The sequence below is a fragment of the Myxine glutinosa genome, chromosome 10 (assembly GCF_964187855.1).
Source record: "Myxine glutinosa chromosome 10, kmMyxGlut1.1, whole genome shotgun sequence".
NCBI classification, from domain to species: domain Eukaryota; kingdom Metazoa; phylum Chordata; class Myxini; order Myxiniformes; family Myxinidae; genus Myxine; species Myxine glutinosa.
Window position 1 is genome coordinate 25,853,600 of NC_136270.1, and position 12,400 is coordinate 25,865,999.

General features: G+C 42.2%; 2 protein-coding genes across 7 annotated transcripts in view; one reads left to right on the top strand and one right to left on the bottom strand.

Annotated features, from left to right (window-relative positions):
• Positions 1-11,404, top strand: part of LOC137434304 (cytochrome P450 2C23-like) — an 80,106-nt gene extending 68,702 nt beyond the window's left edge. For 4 of the 6 annotated variants that reach the window (XM_078785463.1, XM_078785461.1, XM_078785464.1 and 1 more), the window contains exons 9-10: positions 7,338-7,479; positions 10,867-11,404. In XM_078785463.1, the coding sequence (XP_078641589.1) occupies positions 7,338-7,479; positions 10,867-11,045 (321 nt within the window). In that variant the 3' untranslated portion in view covers positions 11,046-11,404. The remainder of the gene's footprint in view (positions 1-7,337; positions 7,480-10,866) is intronic. The other 2 variants (XM_078785466.1, XM_078785465.1) reach the window with 1 other exon arrangement.
• Positions 1-12,400, bottom strand: part of LOC144888245 (cytochrome P450 2C23-like) — a 799,004-nt gene that overhangs the window by 407,040 nt on the left and 379,564 nt on the right. The gene's annotated exons all lie outside the window — the stretch shown is intronic.

Below are 12,400 nucleotides of genomic sequence, written 5' to 3' on the forward strand. Positions count from 1 at the left end.
GGGTTATGTTGAAAAACCAGTTTTCGCACTTGTGTTGGTGCAGGAAACCACTTTTGCACTTGTATTAGTGTGGAAAAACCACTTTTCACACTTGTGTTAGTGTTGAAAAACCACTTTTCGCACTTGTGTTAGTGTTGAAAAACCACTTTTCGCACTTGTGTTAGTATTGAAAAACCACTTTTCGCACTTGTGTTAGTGTTGAAAAACCACTTTTCGCACTTGTGTTGGTGCAGGAAACCACTTTTGCACTTGTATTAGTGTGGAAAAACCACTTTTCGCACTTGTGTTAGTGTTGAAAAACCACTTTTCGCACTTGTGTTAGTGTTGAAAAACCACTTTTCGCACTTGTGTTGGTGCAGGAAACCACTTTTGCACTTGTATTAGTGTGGAAAAAACACTTTTTGCATTTGTGATAGTGTTGAAAAACCACTTTTTGCACTTGTGATAGTGTTGAAAAACCACTTTTAGCACTTGTGTTTGTGCAGGAAACCACTTTTGCACTTGTATTGGAGTGGAAAAAACACTTTTTGCACTTGTGATAGTGTTGAAAAACCAATTTTCGCACTTGTGTTAATGTTGAAAAACCACTTTTCGCACTTTTGTTGGTGCAGGAAACCACTTTTGCACTTGTGTTAGTGTTGAAAAACCACTTTTCGCACTTGTGTTGGTGCAGGAAACCACTTTTGCACTTGTATTAGTGTGGAAAAACCACTTTTCGCACTTGTGCTAGTGTTGAAAAACCACTTTTCGCACTTGTGTTAGTGTTGAAAAACCACTTTTCGCACTTGTGTTGGTGCAGAAAACCACTTTTGCACTTGTATTAGTGTGGAAAAAACACTTTTTGCATTTGTGATAGTGTTGAAAAACCACTTTTTGCACTTGTGTTGGTGCAGGAAACCACTTTTCACTTGTATTAGTGTTGAAAAACCACTTTTCGCACTTGTGTTAGTGTTGAAAAACCACTTTTTGCGCTTGTGTTGGTGCAGCAAACCACTTTTGCACCTGTATTAGTTTGGAAAAACCACTTTTCGCACTTGTGTTAGTGTTGAAAAACCACTTTTTGCACTTGTGTTAGTGTTGAAAAACCACTGTTCACACTTGTGTTAGTGTTGAAAAACCACTTTTCGCACTTGTGTTGGTGCAGTAAACCACTTTTGCACTTGTATTAGTGTGGAAAAACCACTTTTGGCACTTGTGTTAGTGTTGAAAAACCACTTTTTGCACTTGTGTTGTTGCAGGAAACCACTTTTGCACTTGTATTAGTGTGGAAAAAACACTATTTGCACTTGTGATAGTGTTGAAAAACCACTTTTTGCACTTGTGATAGTGTTGAAAAACCACTTTTCGCACTTGTGTTAGTGTTGAAAAACCGCTTTTCGCACTTGTGTTGGTGCAGGAAACCACTTTTGCACTTGTATTAGTGTGGGAAAAAATACTTTTCGCACTTGTGTTAGTGTTGAAAAACCACTTTTCGCACTTGTGTTGGTGCAGGAAACCACTTTTGCACTTGTATTAGTGTGGAAAAAACACTTTTTGCACTTGTGATTGTGTTGAAAAACTACTTTTCGCACTTGTGTTAGTGTTGAAAAACCACTTTTCGCACTTGTGTTAGTGTTGAAAAACCACTTTTCGCACTTGTGTTGGTGCAGGAAACCACTTTTGCACTTGTATTAGTGTGGAAAAAACACTTTTTGCACTTGTGATAGTGTTGAAAAACCACTTTTCGCACTTGTGTTGGTGCAGGAAACCACTTTTGGACTTGTATTAGTGTGGAAAAAACACTTTTCGCAATTGTGTTAGTGTTGAAAAACCACTTTTCGCACTTGTGTTATGTTTAAAAACCAGTTTTCGCACTTGTGTTGGTGCAGGACACCACTTTTGCACTTGTATTAGTGTGGAAAAACCACTTTTCGCACTTGTGTTAGTGTCGAAAAACCACTTTTTGCACTTATGTTAGTGTTGAAAAACCACTTTTCGCACTTGTGTTTGTGCAGGAAACCACTTTTGCACTTGTATTAGTGTGGAAAAAACACTTTTTGCACTTGTGATAGTGTTGAAAAACCACTTTTCGCACTTGTGTTAGTGTTGAAAAACCACTTTTTGCACTTGTGTTGGTGCAGGAAACCACTTTTGCACTTGTATTAGTGTGGAAAAAACACTTTTTGCACTTGTGATAGTGTTGAAAAACCACTTTTCGCACTTGTGTTAGTGTTGAAAAACCACTTTTCGCACTTGTGTTGGTGCAGGGAACCACTTTTCGCACTTGTGTTGGTGCAGGAAACCACTTTTGCACTTGTATTAGTGTGGAAAAAACACTTTTTGCACTTGTATTAGTGTGGAAAAACTACTTTTCGCACTTGTGTTAGTGTGGAAAAACCACTTTTCGCACTTGTCTTGGCGCAGGAAACCACTTTTGCACTTGCATTAGTGTGGAAAGAACACTTTTTGCACTTGTGTTAGTGTGGAAAAACCACTTTTCGCACTTGTGTTGGTGCAGGTAACCACTTTTGCACTTGTATTAGTGTGGAAAAAACACTTTTTGCACTTGTTATAGTGTTGAAAAACCACTTTTCGCACTTGTGTTAGTGTTGAAAAACCACTTTTTGCACTTGTGTTGGTGCAGGAAACCACTTTTGCACTTGTATTAGTGTGGAAAAACCACTTTTCCCACTTGTGTTAGTGTTGAAAAACCACTTTTCGCACTTGTGTTTGCGCAGGAAACCACTTTTGCACTTGTATTAGTGTGGAAAAAACACTTTTTGCACTTGTGATAGTGTTGAAAAACCACTTTTCGTACTTGTGTTAGTGTTGAAAAACCACTTTTCGCACTTGTGTTAGTGTTGAAAAACCACTTTTTGCACTTGTGTTGGTGCAGGAAACCACTTTTGCACTTGTATTAGTGTGGAAAAACCACTTTTCGCTCTTGTGTTAGTGTTGAAAAACCACTTTTCGCACTTGTGTTAGTGTTGAAAAACCACTTTTCGCACTTGTGTTGGTGCAGGAAACCACTTTTGCACTTGTATTAGTGTGGAAAAAACACTTTTTGCATTTGTGATAGTGTTGAAAAACCACTTTTTGCACTTGTGATAGTGTTGAAAAACCACTTTTCGCACTTGTGTTAGTGTTGAAAAACCACTTTTCGCACTTGTGTTGGTGCAGGAAACCACTTTTGCACTTGTATTAGTGTGGAAAAACCACTTTTCGCACTTGTGTTAGTGTTGAAAAACCACTTTTTGCACTTGTGTTAGTGTTGAAAAACCACTTTTCGCACTTGTGTTTGTGCAGGAAACCACTTTTGCACTTGTATTAGTGTGGAAAAAACACTTTTTGCACTTGCGATAGTGTTGAAAAACCACTTTTCGCACTTGTGTTAGTGTTGAAAAACCACTTTTCGCACTTGTGTTAATGTTGAAAAACCACTTTTCACACTTGTGTTGGTGCAGGAAACCTCTTTTGCACTTGTATTAGTGTGGAAAAAACACCTTTTGCACTTGTGATAGTGTTGAAAAACCACTTTTTGCACTTGTGATAGTGTTGAAAAACCACTTTTCGCACTTGTGTTAGTGTTGAAAAACCACTTTTCGCACTTGTGTTGGTGCAGGAAACCACTTTTGCACTTGTATTAGTGTGGAAAAACCACTTTTCGCACTTGTGTTAGTGTTGAAAAACCACTTTTCGCACTTGTGTTTGTGTTGAAAAACCACTTTTCGCACTTGTGTTTGTGCAGGAAACCACTTTTGCACTTGTATTAGTGTGGAAAAAACACTTTTTGCACTTGTGATAGTGTTGAAAAACCACTTTTCGTACTTGTGTTAGTGTTGAAAAACCACTTTTCGCACTTGTGTTAGTGTTGAAAAACCACTTTTTGCACTTGTGTTAGTGTTGAAAAACCACTTTTCGCACTTGTGTTAGTGTTGAAAAACCACTTTTCGCACTTGTGTTGGTGCAGGAAACCACGTTTGCAATTGTATTAGTGTGGAAAAAACACTTTTTGCATTTGTGATAGTGTTGAAAAACCACTTTTTGCACTTGTGATAGTGTTGAAAAACCACTTTTCGCACTTGTGTTCGTGTTGAAAAACCACTTTTCGCACTTGTGTTGGTGCAGGAAACCACTTTTGCACTTGTATTAGTGTGGAAAAACCACTTTTCGCACTTGTGTTAGTGTTGAAAAACCACTTTTTGCACTTGTGTTAGTGTTGAAAAACCACTTTTCGCACTTGTGTTTGTGCAGGAAACCACTTTTGCACTTGTATTAGTGTGGAAAAAACACTTTTTGCACTTGTGATAGTGTTGAAAAACCACTTTTCGCACTTCTTGGAATCCAGATTTGGAACCAAGCATGGCAGGGGCACCATCAGTAAGACAGCGCATACATTCTCCCACTGAATTCCTCCCGCATCGAACAACAACTTCATTTTTTCCATGACGTCGTTAGCTTTTGTCATCGTTTCCAGGGCACTGCAGAACAAGAATTCTTCCTTGATATCATCTCCCTTGACATAGCGAACGAATTCCAGTAGCTGGGAGCAGGACCGAACATCGGTCGATTCATCAAGTTGATATGAAAACAAGCCAAAAGGTGCCGCCTTAATCTCATTGATGGTCTGTTGTTTCACATCTTCCGACATGTCACGGATACGACGCTGCACTGTGTTATTCGATAAAGACACCTGTTCAACTTTGCGAGCCTCTGCCTTGCCGAGAACCCGTTCGACAATGAGGAGGGTACAAGGCTTGATTGTCTCCCCAATCGAGTGGGGTTTTTTCTTCTTTGCAATTTCAATAGAAACCTCATAAGAAGCCTGGACAGTTGCTAAATGTTGTTGTTGAAAAGCTCTTCCCTCATCCAACTTCTGTCGCTTTAAAAATTCTGGATCCTGCTTTGCATGTTGAGTGATTCGTCTCGAGGTGCAACTTCAACTTGGATGGCCTCATGGATTCAGTACTCAAAACCTTGTGACACAGCAAACATTGTGGCTTCTCTTGGCCAGACACGGTAATGGATGTGAATCCAAGCTTTATGTATTGATATTCGTCAAGATACTTTCTTGTTTTACTCCCAGAAGCCATAACGTCAAATCTGCAAAAGGAAAAAAACAAAACAATATCAAAGTCAAAACAATATCAAAAATATATATATACTGAAACGCAAAAGAAACTTACCACCTTTGAAACCTTTAAATATCAACAATAACACTGCGTGTAGTAAATGTGTGAACTTATTTGTGGACAATAGTGTCCTCACTGTCAGACAAAACGGTCATGGATGGTCACTTGAACCTTCAATGGTCATTTCATAGCACAGCTGTTGAACAGCCGTTTTGACTGTCAGTGATTAGCCAAGGGGTACGGGATGATTTTAATGAGCTGCACGTGATGTCTTGATATTGGCTTTAAAAAGGCCAGTGCAAAATGGGCATTTTGACCAAAAAATTTGACCATTTTGACCAACTTCAAAAAGACCGAAAACGCAAAAGAAACTTATCACTTGTTTGAAATGTAATAAAATTGTAACAGTTCAAAATAAAACAAACCAACAATTTCTAATTGAAACATTGGCATTTTATTGATGACATGTCAAGTTTTTGACCAAGATACACCATCTCATCAGTTTGTTCTACAGTACAGAACAGCACAGGGTGCAATGTCAGTCCCCTTTCAATAGCGTGTGTGGCCACCATTGTTTTGGATACAGGCAGTGCATCGTCGGCGTATACTGCCTACCAGTCTTTGGATGGATTGCTGCTGGATTCTGTCCCACTCAGTCCTCAATGTCTGAAGCAGCTCTGCCCATGTCCTGGCCCTGCCAACTACGCATCTCCCAAGCTCATCCCACAGGTGCTCCATGGGATTCAGGTCAGGGGAGAACGCAGGCCACTGCATGGTGTTGATGTTCTCGCCTTGGAGAAATGCAGTGGTAAAGCGAGCAGCATGGGGACGAGCGTTGTCATGCTGAAAGGTTCTCAGTTCTGGGTGGTCTAGCAGGAATGGCAGCAGATGAGGTCGCAGGATGTTATCCACATAACGCTGGGTGTTAAGATTCCCATCCACAACCACCAGTGGCGTCCTGTACCGGCCTGATATGGCGGCCCACACCATCACACTTGGGCCACCCCACCTGTTGGCTTGACGCACGCAACAATCGGCATATCGCTCGCCAGTTCTTCTCCAGACACGCTCACGCCCATCAGGACTGTCCACACAGAACCTTGACTCATCGCTGAAAGCGACCTTGTTCCACTGCGCCAAGGTCCACCGCTGATGCTGCTGGCACCATCTCTGTCGGTTGCGGCGATGGGCAGCCATCATCACGGGGCCTCTGTATGGTCTTCTGGCAGTCAGACCATAGTCATGCAGTCGTCTTCGTGCAGTATCATTGGAGATCCGTGGTTTGCATGCCCCGGAGTTTCTGCCGCAGTGCGGGATGCTGGACGGAATCGATCCCGCAGGTGACTTCGGACCATCTGCCTGTCCTGCCTTGCAGTGGTGACTCTTGGCCTCCCTGATCGAGGTCTGTAATCTGCAGAGTTGTGGAGGGTGTCTCTGTCCACCAGGGCCGATATCGTCTGGTGTGAACAGCCAAGGCGACGTGCCACCTCACGGTAGCTCAGTCCGCCTTGCAGCAATGCAGCATGCCCAGGGCACGCTGCCGTTTATCCCTTGACAATCGTGGCATGTTGATTGAAATGCCCATTTTGCACTGGCCTTTTTAAAGCCAATATCAAGACATCACGTGCAGCTCATTAAAATCATCCCGTACCCCTTGGCTAATCACTGACAGTCAAAACGGCTGTTCAACAGCTGTGCTATGAAGTGACCATTGAAGGTTCAAGTGACCATCCGTGACCGTTTTGTCTGACAGTGAGGACACTATTGTCCACAAATAAGTTCACACATTTACTACACGCAGTGTTATTGTTGATATTTAAAGGTTTCAAAGGTGGTAAGTTTCTTTTGCGTTTCAGTATATATATATAATTTTTAGTATGGTTCAAATTACCCCATGGCCCTTCAGGGGGCCATGGCCCCCAGGTTGGGAAACGGCTTTAGAGAATGAGTCGAAACAATATTCGCCTGTTTGAATGTAGGCTTTCCTTGCAAAACGCAAAATGTCGTCTTTCACGAAGAGTAAGTTATTGCAGGCATCCTGGAACCAATTCCAAATTTCTGTCACATCAGACTTGGCCAGCCAGTTCGTGAAAAGACTTGGACCAAAAACTTTCCTTGGCAGGCCCACAATAAGGTGTGAATATTTGGACCGTTAAAGACATCCTCGTAGTGTCTTATGGAGCATAAGAAGTGAACAATACATTTACTAATTTTCTCACTTGACAGGGAACCTTCATCATACCGCTCCTGTCATCAATACTACGAGACAAGACGCAGTGGGAGAAGCCATATGAGTTTTATCCAAAGCACTTCCTTGACAACAATGGCTGCCTTCGAAAACGTGATGCTTTCCTGCCTTTCTCTCTCGGTATGAATGATTTGTATACGGGAGGCACAGCTGTTGGGAGAGAATGTCATTGCCATGTCGTTTAATGATTGATGTACAAGTCTGAGTTGACAAGCTTTTCATATTCAGTATTCCTTTATAAATAAAGTATCCTGGCCTTCAAACATTAGCCCATAAGCATCACCCTGAAGACCCAACACAGCACATCACCCAAAGAACACCATCCCTACTGTGAAGCATAGTGGTGGCAGCATCATGTTATGGGGATGTTTCTCATCAGCAGAGACTGGGGCACTTGTCAGGATAGAAGGGAAAATGGATGGAGCAAATACAGAAAAATCCCAGAGGGAAACCTGCTGCCCTCTGCAAGAAAGATGAAATTGGGACGGAAGTTCACCTCTCAGCATGACAACGACCCGAAGCACACAGCCAAAGCTATACTGGAGTGGATAAGGAACAAAAAGATAAATGTCCTTGGGTGGCCCAGTCAGAGCCCTGACCTAAATCCAATCGAAAATCTGTGGCATAACTTGAAGATCGCTGTCCATCAACACTTCCCACTCAACTTGACTGAGCTTGAACAGTTTTGTACAGAAGAATGAGCAAATATTGCCCAATCAAGGTGTGCAGAGTTGGTAGAGACCGACCGCAACAGACTCACAGCTGTAATTGCTGACAAAGGCGTTTCCTCCAAGTATTAACTCAGGGGGATGGACACTTATCCAACCAATATATTCTAGTTTTGTATTTTTAATAAATTTTTTGAAATATGTAGAATTTGTTTGTCACTTGGAAGTTGTGGGTTACGATGTGTAAATAAAGGTGGAAAAAGTCTGATTTAAAGCAATTTAATTGCAACTCCGGATTTAAAGCAATTTAATTGCAACTTGCTCCCTTCAACTAAGCAATTTAATTGCAGGCTATAAGGCAACAAAAGGTGAAAGTTTTGAAAGGGGGTGTAGACTTTCTATAGGTCCTGTATGTACATACATATCCATATACATATGCCCCATTATAATAACATTGTGCAGTACTGTATGATGTAACTTTTGATGATGATGATTGTGTAGAATCCATTAAACTCGATCAATTTCTCTGAAGAGGACGCAGGTGAGGGTGCTGATTAGTGCACCGAAGGGGATGCAGGTGAGGTTGCTGAATGTGTTGAGGTTGAGTGGCCGTGGTGAAAAAAAATTGGTCATTGCGAGCTGTTTCGCTGAGTGCTGCAAGTTTCTGTGCAGCTCTTCTTATGGCAGCTAAACATTATTCAACCCCATATTGAACCGGAGGTACCGCTTCATCACTGGGTTGGCATCTTGCAACCTGGCAGCGACTGACCTCATATGCTGTAGCACCTCAGCCAGGAACTTGACGGTCAGGTTGGGCCTTGTTATCTCTTCCTCCTCTTCACTGCCCTCCTCCTCGGAAGCCTTAATGATGGCCTCTAGCTCAAGTGGTTGGATCAGGGAAGTGGTGTTGGGTGGTAGGAAGATGACCTCGAAATTGGCATGGGCCACCTTCAGCACTTCCCAAGAATTCCCAAGAACACAGTGTGCTCCATCATTAGAAAATGAAAAGAATATGGAACTACCCAGACACTTCCTTGAGCTGGCCGCCCAACCAAACTGAGCAACGAGGCAAGAAGGACCTTGGTCAGGGAGAAAATTGATAATTTTAGAAATTTGACCTTGAGTTGACCTTTGACCCTAAATAATTGGTTTTCCAATTCCGTGATGTACTGTGCAATTTGGTCTTTAATTTTCAGGTTAATCAGATGAAAAGTGACCATTTTTCAGATGGAAATTGACGATTTTAGAAGTTTGACCTTGAGTTGATCTTTGACCTTTTAACCTCAAAAATAGTTGGCTTCCCCATTTTTTTATATATATTTTTTGTATACTGAATCGAGGCTCGTGAAAGAGCTGACATTTATTTCACAAACAAATCAACCAGACAAACAAAATATATAAAAAGAGGGAGCGGAAGACAAGAGAAGGGGAAGCACACAAACACTTGAGAGCACACAACATTTAAGAGCAGGGAGATGTGTGGGAAGGAGAGGGCTTGGGGGAGGGGGGTGGCAGAAGTATCAAACACAAGGACACCAAGGACTTCCAGGACAGAAGTTGGTATTTCAAAAAAGTGGAATTGGGGTGAAATTAGCGGGGATAGAAAAGATCAATGTTTTGGATGGGGGAAGATAAGAGATGGTGGTGAACAGCTGTTTTAAAGACCTGGAGGGTGGAGTGGGATTGAAGAGAGTGAGGGAGTTTGTTCCAGAAGTGGGAGAAAAGAGGAATGAAGGAGTGAAGGTGAGCAGAGAGTCTTGATTTTGGCAGTTTAACCATAAGAGGGTTGCAGGCAGATCTTGTGTGACCTGTAGGAATATTTGCTGGACAGAGCCCAGAGAGAGCTGGGGGGGCAAGGCCAGAGAGGAGTCGGTAGAAGACGGAAAGACCACCAACCTGCCTGCGGTGAGTGAGTGAGAGGCCCTTGGAGTTAGCTTCATCGCGGGAGATTCCAATGATTCTGAATGCTTTGGTTTCAACAGCGTGAAGACGAGCTAGGTGTGAGGCAGGTGCACCAGCCCAGAGGGGAGAGCAGTATTCCATTGAGCTGCGGATGAAAGCCTTGTATGTGGTGAGGAGCTCAGGTGTGCCAAGGAAGGACTTCGCACGATGGAGGATGCCCAGTCGGCGACTGGCTTTGGAGGCCAGATTTGAAATGTGGTTTTCCCAGGAAAGATCATGGCAGATAGTGAGACCCAAAAGCTTGAGTGACAGAACTTCTTGGAGAGGATTATTCAGAAAGTGGATGGGATGGTTGTCCAGTCGGTCTTTTCGGAGAGACATCGTAAGAGTGTGAGATTTGTTAACTGTTTAGTAACTTTTAGTTACTTTTAGTTTAGTAACATTTAGTAACTCTAGGCCAATGCTGTTCAACTTTCAAGTCAATTGCATGAAAAATTACGATTTTAGAAAGTTGACCTCAAGATGGCCTGTGACCTCAAAATCGATAGGCATCTTCCTTATGACCAACTCTACCATTTGGTGAAGTTTCGTCAAGATCGGTTTAAAATTGTGACCTGTGGGCCAGTGACAAACAGACAGACAGAATAACGCACAAGACCGACCAATATACTAGAAAAATCTTCGCTTTTGCAAGTAACAAACGGACAGACAGACAGGGGTGAAAACATAACCTCCATCCACCTTCAGTGGAAAAGGCAAATATCATCATCATGTATTAACAAAAAAAAATTTGACACAATAAAAGTCGAATCTTGCTCATAAACATAAATTTTTACATGAGTGATCAAGCTTTGTCTTCAACTAATAAGTTGGGGCAATGAGCAATTTTGATTATTTTGGTCCCAATTATATCAATTTTTTCTTCTTCTTCTTCCAGGACGACGTGCCTGCCTCGGTGAGAGCCTTGCACGTTCGGAGCTCTTTCTCTTCTTCACAGCGCTTCTGCAGCGATTCACATTCAAACCAGCTCTTGGATCTACACTTCCTGATTTAATTCCCTGCTCTGGTCTTACAATAGGCCCCAAACCGTACAAACTGTGCGCTGTGATACGTTAAGAGACATCACACTTTAGAGCTAATGTATGAAAACTTCATGGGCATTTTATTGTTTCAATTGGCTTCTAGCTTTTGATTGGTGAACTAATTTAGTGACCGAATATGCAGATACAATCTGGTGAATTGGATGAAAATTGACTTTTATGTGATGCTGACCTTTGACCTTTGACAAAATTATTAATTTGTCTTCTCCATATTCTCATAATAAAGCTTTGATGAAAATTTGGCGACAAAACTCAAATGGTAAATTAAAATTTCTGGTCAATTGGATGAAAGTTAATGATTTTAGGTGATGCTGACCTTTGATAAAATTATTAATTTGTCTTCATATTCTCGAAATAAAGCTTTGTTGAAAATTTGATGACAATGTGATTATTCATTGTGATTATTTTTACCTCTCAGATATGCATTTCTTGGTTTCTGGTTATTCAACAGGAATCTGCAATATTCCTTGTGGCAAAGTTTCCTTCAATTTTCTCGTCTTCAGGCTGTTGAAACCAAAGCTTTCAGAATCATTGGAATCTCCCGCGATGAAGCTATCTCTGAGGGCCTTTCACTCACTCACCGCAGGCAGGTCGGTGGTCTTTCTGTCTTCTACCGACTCCTCTCCGGCCTTGCTACCCCAGCTCTCTCCCAGCTCGGTCTGTGCTCTGTCCACCAAATATTCCTACAGGTCGCACAAGATCTGCCAGCAACCCTCTTTTTTTTTCTTTCTTTTTTGTATACAAGATCGAGGCTCGTGAAAGAGGGAACATTAATCACACAAAAAAAAATCAGACACATAAAACATATAATAAGGGGAGCAGTAGACAAGATTGGGAGAGAGGTGGAAGCACACAAACACAACATTTGAGAGCAGGGACATCGGGAGATCTGTGGGAGAGAGAGGGCTTGGGGGGAGGTGGGAGAAGTATAAAACCCATGGACACTGCAAGGACTTCCAGGAAGGAAGTTGGTATTTCACAAAAGTGGATTTTTGGGGTGAATTAGCAGGGGTAGAAAAGATCAAGGTTTTGGATGGCGGAAGATAAGAAATGGTGGTGAACAGCTGTTTTAAAGACTTGGAGGGAGGAGTGGGATTGAAGCGAGTGAGGGAGTTTGTTCCAGAGGCGGGAGAAAAGAGGAATGAAAGGGTGAAGGTGAGCAGAGAGTCTTTATTTTGGCAGTTTAACCATAAGAGGGTTGCTGGCAGATCTTGCGCGACCTGCAGGAATATTTGGGGGACAGAGCACAGAGAGAGCTGGGGGAGCAAGGCCAGAGAGGAGCCGATAGAAGACAGAAAGACCACTAACCTGCCTGCGGTGAGTGAGTGAAACGCCCTTAGAGTTAGCTTCATTGCGGGAGATTCCAAAGAT